General features: G+C 54.5%; 1 protein-coding gene across 6 annotated transcripts in view; it reads left to right on the forward strand.

Moving 5' to 3' along the window:
- LOC126052589 (phosphofurin acidic cluster sorting protein 1-like) overlaps positions 1–22,440 on the forward strand; it is a 69,497-nt gene extending 47,057 nt beyond the window's left edge. For 5 of the 6 annotated variants that reach the window (XM_049833466.1, XM_049833470.1, XM_049833471.1 and 2 more), the window contains exons 2-25: positions 457–544; positions 7,662–7,751; positions 8,119–8,244; positions 8,435–8,597; positions 8,755–8,846; positions 9,887–9,967; positions 10,771–10,830; positions 11,482–11,633; positions 15,755–15,848; positions 16,168–16,239; positions 16,531–16,661; positions 16,785–16,917; positions 17,033–17,137; positions 18,544–18,650; positions 18,955–19,109; positions 19,203–19,313; positions 19,401–19,503; positions 19,876–19,908; positions 20,274–20,316; positions 20,428–20,470; positions 20,576–20,717; positions 20,867–21,090; positions 21,298–21,411; positions 21,516–22,440. In XM_049833466.1, coding sequence (XP_049689423.1) covers positions 457–544; positions 7,662–7,751; positions 8,119–8,244; positions 8,435–8,597; positions 8,755–8,846; positions 9,887–9,967; positions 10,771–10,830; positions 11,482–11,633; positions 15,755–15,848; positions 16,168–16,239; positions 16,531–16,661; positions 16,785–16,917; positions 17,033–17,137; positions 18,544–18,650; positions 18,955–19,109; positions 19,203–19,313; positions 19,401–19,503; positions 19,876–19,908; positions 20,274–20,316; positions 20,428–20,470; positions 20,576–20,717; positions 20,867–21,090; positions 21,298–21,411; positions 21,516–21,631 — 2,578 coding nt within the window. In that variant the 3' untranslated portion in view covers positions 21,632–22,440. The remainder of the gene's footprint in view (positions 1–456; positions 545–7,661; positions 7,752–8,118; positions 8,245–8,434; positions 8,598–8,754; positions 8,847–9,886; positions 9,968–10,770; positions 10,831–11,481; positions 11,634–15,754; positions 15,849–16,167; positions 16,240–16,530; positions 16,662–16,784; positions 16,918–17,032; positions 17,138–18,543; positions 18,651–18,954; positions 19,110–19,202; positions 19,314–19,400; positions 19,504–19,875; positions 19,909–20,273; positions 20,317–20,427; positions 20,471–20,575; positions 20,718–20,866; positions 21,091–21,297; positions 21,412–21,515) is intronic. The other variant, XM_049833467.1, reaches the window with a different exon arrangement.
- The last annotated feature ends 19 nt before the right edge of the window (positions 22,441–22,459 follow it).

Raw genomic sequence — 22,459 nt, forward strand, 5'->3', positions numbered from 1 at the left:
GCTGCCTCCCAGCTTCCCAAGTCAGCTCTGTGTGGTACTGTGCAAAAGAAGAGCTGAGTTGTGATGTCTGCATGGGAACATTTGCCTTAACTAAGTCCAGGATAAGAGTGGATTTAAGTGCTTTGGTTTATAAATAAACAGCACTGTGGCCAAGGTAGGTTTAAGCAGAGCTGGCAACAGCTCTACTTGGGAAGGGATCTCTTTACCACATGGCCTGCTGTTGGACTTCCTGTTGCATGCTAATCCCTTAAGCCTGCTTTAGCTCTGTTAATTTTCCTTCTTTCCTTTTTTCCCCAATGGGCTGTCTCGGTGGCGCGTGAATGCCAGTGTTCCTCGGCCAAGCGTGTGCCTGCGGCTGGGCCAAGCATCCAGGCTGCCTTCCGAGCACCGGGTACCATGTGGCAGGGCCCCAGGGATGGTGGTGCCTGAATGTGTCCCATTCTCTCTGTCTTACAGGCTCTGCAGTCTGCGCCTGAAGAAACTCACGGTGCTGAAAGAGCTGGACAAAGAGCTGAGCTCTGTGCTTATCGCTGTGAAGATTCAGGTAGGCTCCTCTCCTTGCTGCTGCCTGATGGCAGCAAGCCCATCCTTGTGCCCTCTGTGAAGTGCTGGTCTGCATGTCCCTTGCCTTGTGCCAACCTCTTGCTTCGGTCTTCGTTAGCCCCTAGGGAGATTTTGGCTCTCAGGCAGGTGGGAATGATGCCCCAGCGACAGCAGCAAGCTGCCTGGTGCTGGTTTGTATCAGCGATGAATTTGGTTAGGCCTCTGTACTGGGACAGAGTGCGTCTTGCTTCCCTGCCTGCCTCAGCCAAGGCCCGCCTCTTGAGCTGCTGTTCGGAGTTTGGCATCCCCTACCCCACCGCTCCTGACCCCTTAGACAGGCTCAGTGCTGGGTGGTTTCTGGCAGTGCCCTCCATACAGATCCCTGCCATGGGGACTGAAGGGTAGGAAGGGAAGAAAGCGTGCAAGGGATCAGTGGCTCTGTGCATGACTTCTGCTGACATTTGCACCCTGTCTGATCTCACTGCTGCCTCTGCTGTCCCCTCCCTTTCTCTGTGCATCCCTGCTAGGCCTGGTGCCTCTACTCTGAACCGGGCAGAAGGGAGGGGAGAGGATCTTTGTCACCAAGGGGAGAGGGAATTTGCCTCCATCCTGGTATGTGCGATTCTCCCCCCTCCCTCTCTGCAGCTGGTGGTGAAGAGATGGGTCCCTGTGGGTGCAGGCACATCCTTTCCACTTGCCAAAGCACACCATGGAAGCAAGATGCCTCTTGAGCATACTGTCCTCACCACAGCTCCCCCAACCCAGCTAGGATGCTGGTGTCCTTCTTTCGTTCTTGTCAGCTAGCAGAAAAGCTGCTGATCCCATTGAAAGCACCGTGGGGCGGGAGCTCAGCAGCTTTGCACTCCCACAGAGCTCTTTGTGCCGTACACATTAGGATCTAAATCCTGGATTAGTGCTGGAAGCTGCAGTATTAGTGGAGCTCTGGGAGCTGGGGTTTGCCTTCATGGCAGACCTGATTCACTTGCACAGAAGGAACTGAAAGCGAAATGTGTGAAACCCAGGGACTCGAGTGAGGACAGCAGGAGGACGCTGTCCTCCACACACTATTAGTCAGTGTCCCACTTTGCTGGCCTGTGTGTATGGTGCCATTCAGGAGAGCTGAATGCACTGGGCTTTCAGCCCCGACACCCCCGAGACCTGTGCTCCTTTGGTGGAGGCCTTAGCAAGGGAACAACCTGGGCAGGAGAGAGCTGCCTGGCCCCTCGTATTGCGGCAGCAATCAAGGCTGGGCCACAGGTGCCAACAGCACAGGACTGGAGGGCTGGGAGCAAACTGGGGGCTGTGGGTCCCACATGGTGGGGACAGCTAGGCTGGTCCCTCATTCCTTTTACCTCCTGCGCTGCCGGCCCAAGATGTCTGTGCTTCTCTGGACCGGGGAACCTCAGGTTCCTGTGCAGCTCCCCTTATGCTGGGACTGCCATGTGCTGAGCATGTATGTCCTCAGCTGCCCCTTCTCTCATGCACTGCAAATGTGAGATTGAAAGAGGCTGTGCAGTGGGACTCCAGCTCTTTAAGACAGATCACTTCCATCCCTGCCACACGCCAGCCTTGCACCCTGTTGGCAAAAGAAATTAACAGACCTCAGCAGTGACTATTTGAGGCCACAGGGGCTCTTCACTGCAGTGCTCCCTCCTTTCCCTGCCAGGGAACGGAGGCTGCATTCAGGGTATTAATTTAAACATGGTCACCTCCTCTCTGAGTGGCCACATACCCGTGGCTGCGTGCTGGTGTAGGCTACCTGCGAAGCTGAAGGAAACTGGAGGAGAATGCTTCTGCCCACATTACCCTGTGGCTTGACACCCATTGTAGGAGTGGGATGGATTTGTGTGTGTCCCCAGGCTGCTTTCACCTGCCTGGTGAAAGGCAGGGTCGGGGACTGCTGAGCCTTCCTGGAAGGCAGATGGAAGCTGTAGGCAGCTTCAGCGCAGCCTGCCTACAGAATGGCCTCAGATGGATCCATCCCTCCTGCTCCTCTCCTAGGTAACAGATGAGTCACGCTAGCAAGAAGCTGTTTGAAGGCTGCTCAGTGAGTGTTGCCATCTCCATCTTTTGGATGGAAACAGCTGATGCATGTAACTTGTGGAGGACCTGTAAGTTCCCAAGGGGGGCAGCTGGGGACTAGTGGAAAGGGGAGCTATATTTTCTTTTCAGTAGTAGCTCTGTTGGGTTAAGGAAATTGCCTGTTAGGAAGTTGCTCCTCTGAAAGGCAGGTTGCATGGATACGGAGCTCTGATCCTGCCTGAGTGGGGCTGGCACTAAGACAACAGCCCCAGTGCTGGAGACACTCTGCTCAATGAATGTACGTGACCCAAAGGACAGTGTAAGCCTGTCTAGAATATCTGATCTCCTCCTCGCAGTGATCGTGCCCTTCTGGTCTTAAAAGGCAGCTTCCGAGTGTGGCACGAGCTGTTGCCTGCTCCTTCATGTGAAACTTTGACTGCTGTCAAAGGACTAAGGGAGTTTTCTATGTCTACAGAACATACCCATTTCCCAGAGGTGATTTGAATATTTAACATTCAGTGGCTTCCAGTGAGATAAAGTCTGAACGACTGTGAAAAAGGGAACTTGTATCACTTGAATGGTTTTTAAACCCTTATCCCTCATTATTTGCTTTAACAGACTGGAAATGTCATAGAGCATTTCCTTCTGTATATTGTTCAGCATGGTATTAAGAGATTCAAGTGTGCCTGGCTCAGCTCCGTAAAGGTGCAGCTATCTGTCTTGGCATTGTAACTGATTATGGTGTGAAGGGAAGCATGGTGCTCCCTCTCAGCAGAGAGACTTACTATAATTCAGAAACACCCACTCTTGAGCTGTGAATAGAGGAAACAATCAAAGAAAGAAGAAAACAAGCCCCAGCACCCCCAGAACTTTCAGCTTCTGTGACAGGTGCTGTGGGAGGGGTGCAGATCCTCCTGCAGCTGCTTGCAGAATGTGGCTGTGACTCAGGTTGGACTCTTGGTGCTGCTGTAGAGGGATGATGCTGGCAGCCCCTACGTAGCAAACCAGAACGTGTGCTAAAGAATAGGCCAGGCTGAGGAGCTCGTTTGCCTCTGCCAGGCCTGCCTGCTGCCCTGGCCCTGCTCCCTGCAGGAACTTGGATTTTTTTGGTCCTTCTTGCTATGCATGGAAGGTACATGCAGAGTTTTCTGTCTAGACCACACTCATGCTTTGTTTCTAATTTTTTTGCAACCACTTGTAGGATTTTCCACTCCTGCCTGAGTAATCCCAGCTACCGCCTAAATAACTAAATTTGCTGATGATATTTGATGGGCTATTCTCTCCCAAGTGCACCTTTAGCTTGAATTCTGGGTAGTGCTTTGCTGTCTGCCTTGGTCTGGTCTCCCATACTATGTTAGTTCTCTCTCCTTTTCCAGGCTTAGTATGCTCTTCTAGCCTCAACCCTGTGCTTTAAACAAGACCCATCAGGACAGATTTATACCTGAAATTGGGGATTGTACCTTGCAAACCAGACCTGGGTATCATGTGCCTGTGTATCGTAGTGAAAGCTCCTGTGTATATTTCTGTGACCACAAGCTCTCCCTATTGCTTTTCACTTCCTTGACAGTCTTTGTCATGATCTTCACTGTAACAGTCTGATGTTAAGTTTTCCTGTAGTACTGATGGCGATACTCAACTGTTCCGCTGAGAAATTGGTCTTGCCTGATATTACTCGAATTGCAGAATAGCTGAGCTACATCAAGTGCTCAAGGCCATGTCCAGTGGAGGTTTGAGTTTGTCAAGGGATGGAGAATCGTTGGTCTTTCCGTGTCCTGTCCCAAGGTTTGACTGTACTCATAGAGAAAAAAAAAAGAAAACCCCAACATCTAATAGTAATTTCCCATGTTCCAGCTCACCCCCCTTGCCTCTCACTCTGTCCCTGTGCACCTCTGAGAGGAGTTCGCTTCTGTCTTCTCTGCACCCTCCTGCTAAGTGTCTGTAGGCAGCTGTTAAGTACCACTTCACCCACTCTTTTACCAGCTGAACAAACCCAGCTTACTTGGCCTCTCCTCGTATGTCCTGTGCTCCAGCCCCTGACTATCCTGATGTCTTCTGCGGGACTTGCTGCACTTTGTCAATGTCTGTCTTCTACTGACAGAGCCCAAACTTCTCTTCTAGAGCCCAAACTGGCTCTGGAATCCAGTTGTGGTGTCATCAGTGCTGAACAGAGGGGATGAATCCCTTTTCTCTGCCTGCACATTTGCTGAGGCCAAGATTGGTGTCATTGCTGCAATAGGGCATGCTGCCGATGTAGGGTTACCTTGACGTCCCCCAGAATCCCCCCCGGCCCTTTCTGCAGAGCTTGTCCTGCTGCCTGGGGTTCTTTCCAGGCAGCAAAGTTGTGGGATGTCCTAGGGACAGACTTTGCTTTTGCCTTTGTTGAACTTCATGAAGTTTGTGTTGACCTTACTGGAAATCCCAAATTGTTCTTAACTCCCTGTTGCTGATAGGCAGGTAGGCCCCCAGATGCTAGTTTCTAATCTGTTTCATTGGAGCAATGCTAGTTTCTGCTGGGTTGTGGTTTGCTCCTGAAGGTGATCTAGTGTTTCCTACTCGATATGTGAGTGCCATCCATTTCATGAAACCTAGCGTACCTTGCAGGCTGAACTTGAGCTTTAGGTAGTGGCTTTGCCGTGCTGAGAGGCCTGTACCTCACGCATTTGTCTAGCCCTTTTTCTACCCCATGTCTGAAGTGCTATGCTCCATGATGCCCTGGGAGCTGGTCCTCCGAGCTTAGACATTATGATCTTCCTCCCTTCAAGTGACCCCACAGGCCAGGTATCTCCTAGGGGCTTGAGCTCAGCCAGGTCATTGCACCCATAAAGAACTGGCCTGGACCTAAAAAGTGCTGCTGTTTAGGGGTCTCTGAGCACCGCTGCTGCTCCCTTCTGCTTGCATTGTGATAATGAGCCAGCCTTTGTCGCAGTCCTTGCAATGCCACGTGGATGTGCACTGGCATTTCACCGAGGGCCAACGTCTAGCATTGGAGCTGGGTGTGTAACTTCTATAGTGGTAAATGACACTATCACACAGGACAGCAATGTTTATGAAACCTTCACTCGCTGGATGCACCACCCAGGCTATCCTCACCTTTTCCTTTGCTGTAACTCTGTCCCCAGAAATAGCATCTTCAGGAGGAATAATTGCACCAGTATGTGTGTTTGATGAAAGAACGAATCTTTGGTGGATAATCTCTCTGCAACAAACAGCAAATGGTAAATGTGCTAAAGTAAACGGTCACTGTCGTAGTAACCACTTATCATCTCTTATTAAAGAAGAGTTCAGGAAGGAAGAGTCAGTGCATTCTTGGCCAGGAAAGCTCACAGATGGTGAAGGGGATGAGCTCCACTGCCTCTTTTCAGTTTTAGGAAAAGGTTTCACAGGAAAGCCTTACTCCCAGCACAGTCGCTGGGATCAGTGTTGCAGACAGCTCAGACTTGGCCTCTTGAAAACTGAAGACCGTTTCACTAGAGCTTGTCTTTGGTCGGTGTCAGTGAGAACTGTAATGCTGCATCATTGCAAAACATGGAGGCCTTTCTTGCCTCCCTTCTATAGGTTGTTTGGTTTTTTTCCTTGCTAGCATGGGTAACACCAGCATGCAAGAGGTGCAAGAAAGGCCTTATATCAGCGTTGCCCAGGCTTGCTGGACCCTGCTGAAGTTCCCATCAGCAAGCTTCCTTGGTCCTCACTGGGTGCTGAAACATGCCTGTGCCCATTGTCATTCTCTTTGATTGCAGAGGGGATGTAGCTGTGGTCTCCTTTATGGTGCCACCTGCATGCTCCTGTCATGAATTCTGGGGCTGCTGTCCAAATTGCAGTGGAGATGAAGAGCTGGGGGCTCTAACCTCACCTAGCGTCAGCCAAATCTAGGATTTGCCTAAGTTGCCGAAGGGTCTCTGGCCATGGCCAACTTAGGATCCTGCTGGCCAAGGCATCTGTCAGGACCAAGCTGGGAAGCGTGTGGGGATGCAGTGAGGTCCTGGGAAGGAAGGGGCAACATATATGAGGTGGGACCTAGTTCCTTTTAACTGCTGTGCCTATTTGGTTAGCTTTGACCCATCTGCTTGCTAGTCCACAGTTTAAATTAAGGAGGGCTCACAAAACCAATGGTAACTGATTTGCAAGAACAGCTGTACTGGCCTATCCTGTTGCCTCCCTAAATCAATGTCTCAGCTTGCTGGCCCATTCACAGGGAGGCAGGAGAGAGTGAGGAACCATCATGGGCTATTTTATGCTTGGAGCTGGTCCCACAGCCCTGCAGGGACACAGCCAGAGGGCATGGGCCTTTTGGGAGGTCTGTGCGTTGTGCCACCCTGCGACCAAGAGAGCCTGGTGCATGCAGACAGCATTTTTCATCCCTGAAGTCATTCAGTGTTTCTGTCAGCAGCCAAGCCATAGAGATAGTAAAGATAGGGCAGAAGTAAAGGAAAGAGTCGGAGTGGGCACGTGGTTAGAGTGCCCCTCCTACTGTCCTCCTGGGGCAAAATAAACATTTGTATACATGGAGAGATAAGGACTACTGCCCAAGGAAAAGACAAGGAGGAGTTTTCTGAGACACAAGCTAGGCAAGTGGGGGGATCCCTGTTCCCCTGAGACATCCTGCCTTGGTCCCAGCAGAGCCATCTTACCAGCTGTGTCTGGGCAGGGGTCTGCACTGGGTCTGTCTGCTGGGCGGCAGAGATGTGCTCCAGGACCTGTCCCTTTCCTGGCTAGGCAGCGTGTCGGGACCCTTTCCTTTCCCTGCTGGTGCTGGATGCATGGCTCCCTCTGGCTCTAGCAGTGTCCCCCTCCACAATGTCTGGTGGGCTTCAGGTGCAAGAAGCCAGATTAAGCAGAGCAGGTTTGGGAGGACCAAGTGCTCCCTGGCAGGTGGGCAAGGAGAAGGGGCTTTTGGAAGCTCAGGAGAAACTGCAGGCTTTTGCAAAGCATTGATTGGTGTGCGTAAGGTGGGTCTGCGAGGTGGAACAGAACAGAGTCAAGGCACTGGCTTTTTTCTTGTGGACTGTCAACACCATTGACTTGTGTGTGTGGTGCAAGTGGAGCCTGTGGCCAAGCTGCTCCAGCTTAGCTGTGTGCGTCTACCAATCTTGTTGTAGGGTTCAAAGCGAGTCCTGAGATCAAATGAATACGTCCTCCCGCCTGGTGGCCTGATGGAGACTGAGCTGGAGCTGACCTTCTCACTGCAGGTACCTTGTGTTGCCTGGTCCCCTGGGCTCCCTGGTGCTCCCCTCACCTGGCATTTCTCTGCAAGCACAGCTTTGGGGGCTCAGTGTGAAGGGGGTAGCCTCTGAGGAGGGGCCTCTTGTGGTTGCCCATGCTCAGATGATAACAGCACAGATTCCTGCTGCTGGCTGGCTGCTCCATTGCTCCAGGGGTTGTTTTGCTGGGCATGGGGATTTGGAGGATGATGTGGTGTGCAGGTGGGCTTTGAGGGGCACCTCAAGGCTCAGCAGGTCGGGTCTTGCTGTACATCAGCACTGAGGAAGAGTTTTCTACCTGTGTGTCACGCTGAGCCCTGCCCTCATGCTATCTTCCCTGTGCTTCCCTTCCCAGTACCCACACTTCCTCAAGAGAGATGGCAACAAACTACAGATCATGCTGCAACGGAGGAAGAGATACAAGAACCGCACAATCCTGGGCTACAAGACCCTTGCAGTGGGCATCATTAACATGGCCGAGGTACAGGGTACTGGGAATAGAGGGGAGCTTTGCACGGCCTCCCTGTGCCAGCACTGGGAAGGGAGCTGGGCTGGCTGGCAGGCGCTCGGTGCTGTGAGTGCTCTGGCTTGTTGTCTAGCTGTAAGACAGAGGGGGTGGGCTGCCAGCTGCCATTGTGTCACCCTGGCAGGGGGCTTGTCTGTCTGTCTAGGTGATGCAGCACCCGACGGATGGTGGGCAGCTTCTGGGCCTCCACAGCAACATGAAGGATGTGAACATCCGAGTGGCTGAAATCAGCATCTACTCTTTGTCCAGTCAGCCCATTGACCATGAGGACGGGAGCGTCCCCTCAGGTCCTAAAATCAAAGCTTCAGGTGTGTTAGCGCTCATCACAGACTTGAACGCAAGCGTTTGGGACGGGACATGGGTAACGGAGAGCATCCTCAAGCGCCTGCCAGCAATATCAATCATTTCACTGGGGCCGTGACAGGTGTCATGCTTAGCTGTGGCATCTGCACTGTCTGCTTTCAGATCGCTCCCCAGACATTGATAACTACTCTGAAGAAGAGGATGACAGCTTCTCCTCAGAGCAGGAAGCCAGTGATGATGCTGTGCAGGGTCAGGTAAGGGAGGCCTGGCAAAGTGGCTTATGTCCTGGTCTCATTTCTGGGGCAAGAGTCAGGGGTTAAGGGTCTTGATCACCCTGAGCCCTCTCATCTCCCATATAAACATTTGTCATGGTTTCAGAGGGCAGAGAGTCACAACACCTGACAGCAGGAAGAACTGTGGACTGCTATCAAGTCCATGGTGGGGCAAGGGACTTTGGAGAGCCATAGGTCTCACCCATCTGTTCTTGGGGCTGTCTGGTCTGCAGCATAAAACCCCTGCTGACCCCTTTCTATCTTGCACCACGATTCTTTCCCATCTCCCTGTGATAACAGGCCAGAGGTTGTCCTCTCTCAGAGAGAGAACAGAGATTTTAGGAAGAAGTACAGTCTGGGTCTGAAAATAGTTAGAGGTGGCAGACCCATCCCAGCTCTGTGATGAGCTGTGCCACTGCTGTTTGCTGTCCTCTCCTTGTGGTGCTTGCACTCAAGGCCAAAAAAGACTTGTGGTAGCGTGCTGATCAAGCACAGGGACAAACCCCTGTTCAGGGTCTTCCACATTACCTGTCCCATCGTGCGGGGTTAACGCATCAGGGCCCCATCTCCCTGGGAGCTGTGTGTATTGTTGAGGCTGATCCCTGGAAGAACACTTTTTGTGAGCGCAGGTGCTGGGTCCTCTGAGCTAACTCTGGAGAGGGGAGAGCAGGAGAACAACACATGGATCCCGGGGAGGCTGGCGAGTGCAGAGAGAAGAGTTTTAGGTTGTAACAAGGACTGTTGCAGAAAGCTACTGTCTCCCCTCTGAATCTTGCCGGTACATGTCCCTCTGGAGGGGCCTGAGGGCAAAGGCGCTGGGGAAGAAGGTCTACTGGGGGACAGTGCTAAGGAGGGAGAAGGAGCTGCATAGAGAGGTGGGAGAAGTGAGAAGCAAAACTCTGGGAGCAGAGTGGACCAAAGCTTTTCAAAATGGGGGGCAAGTTTGGGAGAGGGGAACTTCTAGGAGATGCTGCTCCCTGCACTCTGAGTTGCTCTGATGTGATGTGACCTTTTGCCTGCAGGATCTGTTTGATGAAGAGGATGACTTGAGGAAAACCAAGAAGGCTAGGAGGAAAATGATCCGAACCACATCAATGACCAGAGTAACATCAGCATTTACAATGTGATCAGAGGGATGGAAGGGATTCACTTCCTCCCCTTCCTGCTGGGAGGGAGGAGGGTTTGGGGGGGATGCTGGCACTGGTGCAGAGCAGGGGAGAGAGCCCTTGGCTCTGAGAAGAAGGGGCAAACGTCTTGCCATTAATGAGTTAGCTTGCTGCTCAGAGCTTTACCCCAGCTCACAGTCTGTACTGTGTTTAGCCTGGCTTCGTATCAGTGATGATCTATGTACAACACAGTTTTGAGCTGCTGCTGTGACAGTTTCTTCTCTTTCCCTCTCCGAGGAAGGGGAAGGTTGGCACAAGGAAGGGTGAACCATTAGCAGCTCCTCTGCCTGTCAGCAGAAGTGGGGAGCTGCCCTGCCAGCCCCCTGCTCTCCAAGCATCTCCTTGTCCCCATCTGCTTCAGCCCTGTAGGTCCCTGGGCACCCTCTTCCCGAGTTTGTTCCCTATCTTTTCTTGCTTAAAGGCAGCATTCCTCAACCAGGTGGTCTGGGGAGAAAGGGGATATAAATGGAGAGAAAGTGCTATTCCAGCCCATAGCAGAGACTGAGTCCTTGCACCCTCCCTCATTCCCAGTTAAAGTGGTTTCTTGTGGAGTCCAGATTTAGTACAAATCCTACAGCAAATTTAAAGAGCAAGGGAGGTCACAGCTGACCTTGGGCCTGTGGACCCAGAAGGGAGCTGATGGCATGTTAAAGAGAGCAACCGTAGCCTGTATGTTAGTCATCTTGGAACACGGTTTGATAGATTTGCTGATCTTTTTTTCTTTCTTTGTTTTGTTTTAGCAACCAAACTTCAAGCAGAAATTTGTGGCTTTGCTGAAGAGGTTTAAAGTGACGGAGGAGGTAAGAAGTGAGAAGGCTGTCCCACCTGGTGGTGTCTCCTGCAGATGTGTAGGTGTCAGAGTGCTGGTTCTCACTCACTGGGAGCACAAGGCATGAGCTGCAGGTGCTCAGGGGTGTTAACAAAGGTGGTGTGAGACCACTGTGTGCCACAGACTAGGCCTTGGCTTTTCCAAAGCCTTCTACCCCAAGAAGGCAGCCCTGAGCCTCATGCTCAAATAAAAAACACCTTCCTGCTGGGGAGACTGGCCAGGGGAAGAAGGGTGCTGTCATAGACTGGCTCTGTCCCAGGAGGTGGGATTGCAGGGGCAATCCTGTTCACAAATGAGAGCAGGCTAACATCAGCCTGCGGGTAGCTGGCCTTGGCTGGGAGCCTGGACTGAGTGTGCAGCACAGCCCGTGAAGGTCCTCCCAGGTGTCTTAACTCCTAGTAAGTATGAAGGGTGTCTGAGACTGCTTCGGATGTCGTGCTCACGGCACCCTCCTTTGGCCCAATGACAGTGTCACTTGCTTCTTCCACAGCCTGGATTTGGATCCCTGAGGTGGGAACAGTGCTGTGGTGTGCCTCGTGGCTGGGAGGGAGCTTTTATGTGCCTGGCCTGGCATACAGGTGACTCCATATCTCTTCATTGCCCTCTGGGCTTGATCCCACAGGTCCTGGACTCTGACCCTGTAGACCAGACCCAGGAGGTGGAGGAAGACCTGGGCTTGCTGTATGACAGCCTGGAAGAGTGCAACAACAGTGACAGCGGCCCGGAGATTGAGGACAATGAAAGTGTGCACAGCACACCCAAGCCCACACTGAGGTAAGGGTTGTAGGGAGTCACAAGCCAACAGCGCGGTCTATGGGACCTGCAGAAATGCCCTCTGACACTTTCTGTTGCTTGGGCTAATGCAGGCATTGTCTTGTCTCCACTCCCATCGCTGTCTTCTATTGGCACCACTGAGATCCTCGGTTGCATATCCTGTTTAGTAAACTCAAAACTGCCCATTAAAACTAGCTTCCTTCACATTTAGTCTCATTTAATTTCCTGCCAGCCGAGCATCTGATGCTTACTGATCTGCTGGAAAAGTACCTACTTGATCTAAGCCCTCACTGTTCCCAGCTCTCATATCTTTCTGCTGGCAGTCCTGGCCTTCGCAGGGCTCTCCACACTGAAGCATGCCTGTCTTTTGAGCACTATGTGACTGCATAGGCCAGTCCTTGTGTCCCTGTGAGATCCTCATGCTGCGTTCCGACCCTTTGTGGAGACATGTGACTAGCAACCATCAGTGATATTCCTCACCCCATTCCCCAGGCACCCAGTGGCTTGACTTGTTCTGCCAAGCACTGCTGACTTGGCACAGAGGTCTCCAGCGGACCATGCAGTGAAACCAGGCTTTTCTCCCATGTGATCTGCATTCACCTGGCCTCTCTGCTCATGGCTGTTCTGTTTCCGTGCTGTCCTTTTGTGAGAAAGTTGCCTTTTATTGTCTTTCTACTTGGCTGCCTCACAGTGTGCTGGGTCTCTTCTAGCCAAGCCAAGCTTACTTGTCATTATTATTTCTATAGTTCGGTATTTAAATATAATTTGGATTAGTTGGAATCCCTGCTGAAGGTACTTAGCAGGGGTAGCAGACTTGGTCTGCCGCAGGCAAACTGTTTGAAATTAAATCTGCTGGATTCAGGAACCCATGGGGCACTGGGGAAGAAACAGGAACATGACAGCAGTCATGTTTTCCACAAATCCACAAGTCGTTGTGAAGGAGACAGCAGGCATGTGAGCAAGGGGGAGCTGCTTAGGTGGTCTGCTTGGACTCCAAAAGGAGTTTCACGTGGTCTGTCTGATATCAAAGGAAACAAAGGCACTGTGGGAGAAAAAGGAAGGTCTTTTTGTGGTCAGTTAGTGGCTTATGTATGCAAACTATGTAAAACTATGTAAACTGTAAAAGTCTATTGAGAGTGTTTAAATATAAGACCCTGCCCTGCTTCTGCAAGTGCCTACTTGCAAACATCTGGTGATTGGGGGAGCATCCTAGAGGAACTGCTGGTTTGCGCTTGCACTTGCTGTTACAGTCTTCCTTGGGTGTTTGCTGCTGTCTCTGGTAGGACAGCCTATTGGGCCCTGGGCTGGTTTTCAGCCTGTTCATGAAGTGTCCCTAGCTTGGTTTGCCCTCCAGTGCCTCAGTTTCTGGCAGTGCTGAGTGTGTATCCCCTTGAAGTCACATTACTGGGTCTGTACTTTTTCTAAGGAGATGTGGGAGCTGACTGCTAAGGTCTTTAGTGTAGACGGCATGGTTCCAAGGCCCTGCATAGCCTTATCAGCTGGTGATGACCTTCCAGCCTAGCCTGTAAATTCAAGATGTGATCCTCATGTTGGATTTATTTATTGTCATAGACAGCCTTGCTAGACACTGAAGGTCTGTGTGGAGCAAGGGCATTAAAGTAGCCCTTAAGGGTGAGCAGTGGCTGGTGCACTGGATTGAGCCAGTGGTGTTTGGAACAGATAGATAGCCATTCTTTTGATCAGCTGTGGGGGCCACGCAGCTGTAGGCTGCTCCTGCACTGGGGTGAAACTGGAGCTAGAGCTGAGGCTGTTAGGTAAGACCTCAACAGTCAGAGACTTTGATTGAAGATCAGAGGTGAAGGACCAAATGTCTCCATAGATGACTGGGAAAATGGGTGGGGGAGAGGGGGCTAATTTATTGAAAACAGAAGGAGGCTGTGCAGAAGGGCTTGGATTTACATAAATCTCAACCTGCTGAGACTCAGGCTCAATCATGTCTATAGGAGAGCCTTTAAACTGCGGAACGGGGAAAGCTGAGAGCTGCAGAAGAGCTCTGTGCTCAGTGTGACATATCCTCTAGGGATGAAAGCTTCTGAAATGCAAGTGAGAGAGGACAGAAACAGACACAGCTTTCATGGGGAAGGGGGACACAGCCCCATTTAAATGAGGTATTGAAAGCCAGACCAAGTGTGTACAATCTAGACACATCCAATGACTAAGAAAAAGGAGGGGATGAAGATACCTTTTTGAGATGCCAATGGCACCAGGGGTATGTCATGTTCTGGTGGGATTACTGGGACAGCACAGAGGTGTGTGGGACAGATGCTGATTGGGGAGTGAATTATTAGAAAACATACATATTTCTCTGGTTTGACTCTTAAGTTATTAACATAGTCTGTATGGATTGAAATTGCTGGCTGAGAAAAGGCAGGTGTAGAATAATGACTGTACAGGGTGGTGACAATGCCTGAGATCCCGTAGCAGAGATTGGAGAGGTGGGGAGAGCTGAAATATGTTAATAACAGGAGACATCATTTACCTCTGTGTGACCTGGAGAAAATGTCTCACCAGGGCACAATGGCACAATTCCAACTCTAAACCTGGAGCTTTGGTAAATGAACGTGTCGTGAAGCAGCTGGTCATGGAGCCAGTGAGAAGAAAATAAAGCCTTGACTTCCCCCAGCCAGTGTATAAACACTGCTTCTGAATTGCTGCTCTGTGGTGGGGGCCATCATTTACTGAGATGAAATATCCTTGTAGGAGCAGTAAAAGCAAAGAACCTGACAAACACTGTTGTGCCTAGCAGCACCTTGTGCTGTATACAAATAAGGAAACATGTTAAAAGGACAGTAAAAGGAGCAGCCACGATGTTCAGAGGTCTGTAGGTATCCTGCAGAAAGCTGCAGATACCTCCAGCTGAGGACAGTGGAAAACAATGGAAACTCTAGCAGAGTCCTAACAGAAAATCTGCTCTATATCCTAAGCCTCTGTGGCTGTCCCTGGAAACCTGCAATCTGGTATCCCCATCTGCACACCAGGCAAATCAGGAGAAACTTTTCCTGGGAGTTAGTGAGCAAATACATACATACAGCTTAGAGGGAAGCTAGCTCGGATCTCCTGCAGGAAAGTCACACATTGCAGATGGGCTGCAGCTGCTGCAAGGGTCCTGGGAAAGCTGACAGGTGAGATCCAGTGATAGAGCCTGCTTGTTTCCTAAAGACTGGTCTTTGAGCAGCCCACAGGATGTGGAGAGGGTCCTTGGCAAATAAATACTGGATGGAAAAAGGGGAAACAAAGGTGGAAGCTCACACTGTGGTGTCAGAGCCAGTCCTGCTGCCCCAAGGGAGTTCCTGTGTTGACCATTATGACTTGGAAACGGGACCTTGGAGTTGCACAGTGCAGCTCTACCAAAGCATCAGCTCAGAGACCTAAAAAAAGGCAAATTTAAGTGCTGGGGAATAAAAGAGGACATTGCTGTGCTGCTGTGCTACCTGAGGTGTGGTTCTGTGTGCAATACTGTGGTCTTCAGAGCCTCGGGAAAGGGGAAAGCAGAAAGGGAAGGTGGAAGCTGCTGCTGGAAGTGTGCAGCAGCAGCAGTCACAGGCAATGAGTTCTCCCTGGAAAAGGGGGAGCAGAAGGGAAGGCAGCAGAAATCTGTGGAAGCTGTGGTGGTGCAGAGGGGGCGGAGAGGCTCAGCAGCACATTGGAGTTGCGGTGTTGACAGACGCCACATACCAGTGAGATGGGACAAGGTGGCAGTTCCTCACCCTGCACTGCAGTGGTGGGGGATCACCTGAGAGAAAAATTGCTGCTGGCTAGGAGATGGGGACCCTGCCTCCAACTCACTGGGGTCACAGGTCTAGTCCTGATGGTCTGGGGTGGCCCCATCCTGTCCGTGCACCCAGCATTGTTGCAGCAGACCATGGTGTGTGGGTCTGGCGGTCTGCTGGCAGGTCTGCATCTAGGCTGTGAGTTGCTCGGACACTTGGGTGTCTGGCCCTGTGTCCCACTGGGGACCTTTCCACAGTGCTTTGTGCTTGGGACAGGCTGGCGGGGGTGCACTGGGATCATGGTGACTTCGTTCCTCTCTTATTCCTGCCTTTTTCTCTCCCGTCTGTCTGTCTGTCCGTCCGTCCGTTCGTCTGTCTGTTTCTCTGCAGGCGTTTCTTTGAGGGAGTCTCTCATTCTGGTTCCCAGACTGAGATCGGCAGTCTGCACAGCCAGAAAGGGCAGGATCAAGAGTCGGGCAGCCCTGTGAGTTATACCACCACCACCACCACCTCTTGCCCCCTTCCCTCCCCGGCCAGCCCAGAATCCCCGCAGTGCCTGCAGCTCCCTCTGAGACCACAGCTCCTCGCAGCACCTGCCTGGGGCTGCTCCTTCCCTTCTTTCCTCTTCTTTTTCCCAGCGCAGGCAGACAGTTAGTGATGGGGGGCATCCTCTGGGGCCGGTCCCAGGGGGACGTCGGGCTCCCCTGTGGGAGCGTGTGTTCTGTGAGGCCAGGCATGGGTCGCTGGCAGCTGCCCCGCTCGGGGTGCTCCATCCTGCTCTGACCCCACTCCATGTCCCCCAGGGTGAGGCAGACAAGCGGAAGCCGGGAGTGCTGCGACCGCAGGAGGAGCCAGGGGTGGAGATCCCTGCAGTGGTGAGTCCAGGCTATGGGATGTGGAATAGGGCTGGAGCTCCCTCAGACCCCAGCTTGCTTTTTGGGGTACCGGGGGTGCCCGCCAGCATGGGAGCAGGGCTGGGGGGACAAGTAGATTGGGCTGGAGAGCAGGGTTAGGTCTGCAGAAGATGCAGCCCAGCACCCTTAAGGCCCTTGCAGCCTTGGCTCTCCAGCAGGGCCACCAGCCTTATCCTGGATGGGGGCACCCATGGGTGCAGGGAGCAGAGCAGGGAGAGTGACGTGTACAACATGATTGTGTGTGGCCCTCAGGAGCTGGCTGCAGAAGAGCCATGTTCACGGCTGGCCCCCGCAGAGGCTGCCACGAGGGAGGGCAGCGTGGACAGGCTGGCCCAGCTGGGTCCTGGAACCAAAGCCGAGCTCCCCAGTGCCGTGTCCCCCAGGTAAGGTGGGTCTGTGCCCCATGCCAGGGCTGAGAGGGCTCACACTGTCTCTCTGGAGCGAGCAGGGGTTGGTGGGGATGGGATTTCCTCAACGGTGTTGCCTCTCCTGCTTCTCGCTCACAGTAAAGCAGACAGCAAGCAGTTGTGGCGTCCCCGCAGCACCTCTGTGAAGGACCGGCAGAGCTCAAAGGGACAGGGTGGCCGCGCCAGCAGCTTGGACAGCGAGAGCTCTCCAGACTCATGGCACAGCACGCAGGTGAGGCCCTGGAAGCCACCTCACCCAGGGGCTTCTCACTCGAGAGCCCTTCAGCCATGGGCAGAGCAGCCAAGGCAGCTGGTTGGTGTTAACCTTTGTGGTGATGCTGTCATAGGTGCCCCGAAAGTCTGTTTATGATCAGCTGAACCAGATCCTGGTCTCAGACGAGCAGCTCCCTGAGAGCATTGTGCTGGTGAATGTCGCCGAGTGGCAAGGGCAGGTGAGTAGGTGTGACGGGAGCTGGGTGCCCGAGGGGAGCTGTAAGCAGGATCCCAGGGGATTCTCCCAACCATGGCAGGGTGTCCTAAGGAAACTGGCACCAGCTGTGCCCTCCTTTCTCCCGGGTGGCCCTTCCTCTGGGGAGACAGTGCATCTGCACAGTGCTCAGCTACAGGCACAAGGCTCTGTCACGTCTTCTCTGTCACGTGCCACACACCAGCGTTGCTGGATCCTCAAAGCACGATGCCCTGAGCAGTCCCAGGAAGGCTGGTTAATAGACTGTACCTTGTGCCCTCACTGCTTGGTCCTGGCTCCCAGTGACTGCACTGGTCAGAGCTTTGTTGGATGCCCTGGCAGAGGTGCCAGACTCCCTCTGCTCTGCCACCAGGCCCTGGGAAGCAGCAGAGGTGCCGTTTCCTACTCAGAGATGGGAGATCATAGCTCACCGCTCCCAGGGAGCATTAACTGCATTGTCAGAGCTGGGGTTTCTGGGCAGGGAGGTATGTGAGGCCTTCCTGCCTCATGCTCATCACCATTTGCATCCATGTGAGGACAGACCTAGCCCCTGACGAGCACCTGCCTCCCCCATGCATGGAGTTGACTGCTGAAGGTGAGCAGGGCCATGTATGTGTGTGCAAACACGCAAACAGCAGTAAAATAAAGCACCCGCGAGACCCCTTTGGGATCCTGCAGCTACATCTGTCATCTAGAAAGTGCTGGAAAATCAAGGCAGGCTTTGTGGCAGAAGAAAGGGCTTCTCAGTGAGAGGTGGTGGAGTCTTGACCCAAGCCATGCAATCCTTGGCACGTTCCTGCTCTAGCCCTTGTCCTGATGGGGAAAAAAGGATCAATGCCCATTTCGAGACACTGCTGTCATGGCATCTTCTAAGACCCCTTGTCTAGCACGATTGCCTGTTTTACCACTGTTCAGTTACACGCAGAGACCTGAAGAGGCACAGAAGGATTTTGCAGTGCCACAGTGGGAGAGAGCAAGAGAAAGGAATGAGCAGAGGGGGACTGAGCCTAGAGCTTGGCCCTGCTGTGGGATGGCAGGATTTAAATCTGAGGGTCCCTGGACCAAACCCTTTCTCTCAAGGAGCTCAGCCTGGTTCTTGGGACAGAATTGCTCTTGCTGTCGCAGGGTGGTGACTGCTGTGCTCACAGGCGAGAGCAGGGGGCTATGGCAGCCAGCCCCCTGGAGCAGAGCTGGGAGGAGCAGGGATGCTCAGGCATGCAGCCAGGGATGACCTGGTGGTTTCAGCCTCCCTGCACAGGCGTGGGTGGCGACAGGGGCCCTAGCTCTATTCCAGGAGGCACAGGGGCCAGGGCAGGCATGGGCTGGTGCTGGCCAGCACAGCCGTGCCCCCCCACCCCAGGGTACCTTAACCCAAGCTCTCTGCATTGGCAGTACGTGAGTGAGCAGCTCCAGGCGCACAAGCAGTTGGTCGTATCCACCTGCTCCGTGGCGGACATCCAGGCAGCCTTCAACACCACTGTCTCCCGCATCCAGCGATAGTGAGTATGGCTTGGACTTGGCCTGGTGGCTTCCTATGACTGCAGAGAAGGTCTGGGAAGGGCCCTGGCTCCCCCAGGGCTTGTTAGGACCCTTTGGGATTGTGGACACAACTATAGGAGCAGGTATAGGGCCTGGGGAAAATGGGGGATCCCAGGGCTGGTTGTGCCCACGGCAGCGCTCAGCAAGCTGGAAATTGTCAGCAATGGGTTTCTGATCCTGGGTCGGCTGGCTCGGCAGGGCATGTCCCCTGCCCCCTGAGCCACTGCGCGTCCCTCACGGTTTCTTTTTCTCTCCCTTCGGCAGCTGTAACTGTAACTCCCACATGCCTCCCCCAGTGAAGGTAGTGGTGGCGGGTGACCAGAGCTACCTGAGTGTTGTCCTCCGTTTCTTTGTGGAGCAGCTGGCCAGCAAGACACCCGACTGGCTCAACTACCTTCGCTTCCTTCTTGTGCCACTGGGTGAGAGCCACCGTGAGCCGAAACCCAGGGTTGTCCTCTCCCACCACCCCGCGGTCCCCTGCCCCGAGCCAATCTCGCCCTTCTCACCCGCAGGCTCTCACCCTCTGGCCAAGTACCTGGCCTCAGTGGATAACAAATACAGCACTCTCTTCCTGGACACGGCATGGCGAGAGCTGTTCAGCAGGGCTGAGCCACCCATCGCAGGTGAGGAGCGGGGCAGGCTGGGGCCAGCGGTGCCTCGAAGGGGAGCCCAGCTGCCACAGAGACCCTCACGGCTCTTTGCGCCCGCAGACACTGTGGACATCGCGGGCCGCGTCGCCCAGTTCATCGCCGGAGCCAGCCTCTCCCACCAGCTCCCCATCTCTGAGGCCATGCTGACGTACAAGCAGAAGAGGTGAGCGTGGTCCCGGGGAACCTGTCCTGCCTCGTGCAGCCTCAGTCCGGTCTGTGCCTGGGCCAGGGCTGTGGGAGACGGGGGACAGGCGAGTGATGCCTCGTGCTCTACTCCGCCAGCAAGCAGCGTGGTGCTGAGGGGAGCTGGGGTTCCACAGTGAGAGGCCCGCAGCGCCGTTCCCCTGCCACCCCCTGATGCGCTCGGCCCCTCCAGTAGCTGTGGGCTGTCATGGCCCCGACAGTGGGGACCGGCTGCCAGGGCTGGGCTGGGCTGGGCTGGGGACCGCGAGCCGGCACTGTGCTGCCCAGGGGTTGATGCTCGTGTTTCAGCTGCACTCTCACCTTTCCCTTCTCTTGGTTTCTGGCACCCAAGGAAGAGAAGCCTCTATTTTGATTTTTATATCAGGTATTGGCTTGTGCTTGCTGTGCCGCTGCCTGGCCCCCCCCTCCCTCTTTCTCCCCATGTGCGTCCATCCCTCTTGCCGTGCAGAGGAGCCGTGACCCCAAAGCGGGGCAGGGCTGCCCTCCCGCATGCAAGCCCTCTCCCAGCACTGGAGGGGCCGACTCCTTGCCTCCTTGTGTAGTGTGCCCTGTGCTGCCATGTCGGGGACAGGGGGTCCCAGGGGAGGGAGGGCAAGAGGAGACCATCCCAGTGGCCGTGAGCCAGCGTTGGCCCCAGCCAGTGCGGGGGTCCCTGGGCCACAAGGCAAGGTGTATAGCACACGGTGCTCAGCACACCCAGACCCTGACCAACCTCTCTTCCATGTGCAGCCCCGACGAGGACTCCTGCCAGAAGTTTGTACCCTTTGTGGGGGTGAGTGTGTTGAGGGGCCAGCAGGCAATTGGGGCTGGGGGGGGAGGGCGGAGAGGAGAAGTGCACAGCCCTGCTGATGCTGGGGATCATCTAAGTCATCTGTCCTTGCAGGTGGTGAAGGTGGGCCTGGTGGAGCAGTCCTTCAGCGCCTCTGGTGAGTCCTTGGGAACCCCCAGTCCCTGGCTCCTTTCTCCCCTGCGTGGAGGCCCTTGTTGGTACCCCTCAACCCCCCCCACCGACCCACACTCTTCCTCCCCAGTGGACTCGGATGATGCCACAGTCTGCACCCCCTCCCTGCTGAGCTCAGCGCCAGCCGCCGGTGGAGCAGCCCCCTATGGCAAGGAGACCGTGAGCACCCCACCACCATCCCCGTCCGTCAGCAGTGGCCTCTCAGGTGCCGGGTAAGGAAGCCCCACGCAGTCTGAGGCAGTGGGTGCTGGGGGTGGTGGGGTGGGAGGGTTTGAGGTACTCGCTGGTGAGGTTGCCACATCCTGGGGTTATCAGGCCAGCATGCGGCTGTGTGCTCCATGGTGCTGCCCGTCTTGCCCAGGTCTCTGAGCCCCGGTGTGGAGGTGATGGGCCTGCAGGTGGACTACTGGACAACACAAGGGCTGGAAAGGAAGAAGGAGGGCGAGAAGCGGGAGACGGGTATCAAGAACACGCTCAAGAGCAACTTCCGCTCACTCCAGGTCAGCCGCATCCCCGGCACGGGGGAGCTGGTGCCCCCGAGCACCATGGCCATGACCGTGGTCACCAAGGAGAAAAACAAGAAAGGTAACCAAGCCCACCCTGGGGGTGCTCTCTGGACTGTGGGGACCACAGTCAGTTGCAAAAAGGGCAGGGGGGGGAGCCCACAGGAGGGCAGGGCTGAGACCTGGCCCAGCAGGGGCCAGTCAGTGCAGCCAGCCCTGGGGTGAGGGCTCCCACCCAGGGCCAGGTGGGGACATCCTAACACTGGTTCTGTCTGTCCTCGGACCCCAGTGATGTTCCTGAGCAAGAAACCAAAAGAGAAGGACTTGGAACCCAAAAGCCAGGTCATCGAAGGGATCACACGCCTCATCTGCACAGCCAAGCACCAGAACACCATGTTGCGAGGTAAGGGGAGGTGCAAGCCCCACGGGGCTGTAGAGGGGGGAGCAGACGAAGCAGCACAGGCTGCCTGTGCTAGGGCTGCACCTCACTGCACCCTCTCCCCTCAGTCTCCATAGATGGGGTGGAGTGGAACGATGTGAAGTTTTTCCAGCTGGCGGCACAGTGGCCAACGCACGTTAAGTACCTCCCTGTGGGCATCTTTGGCTACTCGAAGAGCGTGTGAGACGCAGGGGCTGCCCAGGGATGGAGCTGCGGAGGGTCGCAGGAGGAGACAGGGAGACAGAGACAGACTTGCTCTTGTCCCCTCTCTGCTGCGGCCCAGCCCCTGCCTGCTCTGCAGAGGGAGATAACACACCCGCACCGCTCCCTGTGGGCCAAGACCCGTGAAGGTGAGGCCAGTGAGACCGGGTCCGTGCACCCTCCAACACCAGCCAGGGCACCACGCCATCTGCCTCCCGTGACCCCCAACAGCAGCCTGGGACAAGGGTTGGCACCAGCCAGCAGGGACCCAGAAAGGGCTCTGGGCCCCACTTTTCCCCCCTGACATGCCTGCCAGGCCAGCTCCCCAGCCAGCCGGGGCCCCAGCTGGGCTGGGCCCAGGCATGTTCCCCAGCGCTGGAGCCAGCAGGATTGCTCCTGGGGGGATGCAGGGCCCACCAACCTTGTACCGCCCCTTGCCAGCCCCACTGCCAGCCTCAATGCTGCTGTGCCCGGCCCTGCCCCACAGGGCTGAGCCTCAGCGGCTTTTATAGTCCCCCTGCAGCCCTGCTGCCAAGGCTGGTAGAGCAGAGCGCGGCTGAGGCTGTCCCCCTCATTTCCCCATCCCTTCCCGACCAGCCCTGCCCCACGGTGCTGCCAGCTGGAGGTGTGGCATGGGGGCACCTGGGTTTTTTTTTTACAAGATTCTATTTTTTTTAAATTTATTGTACGGTTACTTTTCGGGATTAATTTTAATAAATTAATGCTGGTACCATTATGGCAGGGGCGTGTGTGTGTCCCTCCATGCCTGAGGAGAGAACGCGTACGGGCAGGGTGCGGCTACTACTACCAC

This window comes from Accipiter gentilis, chromosome 30 (genome assembly GCF_929443795.1).
Source record: "Accipiter gentilis chromosome 30, bAccGen1.1, whole genome shotgun sequence".
NCBI lineage: Eukaryota > Metazoa > Chordata > Aves > Accipitriformes > Accipitridae > Astur > Astur gentilis.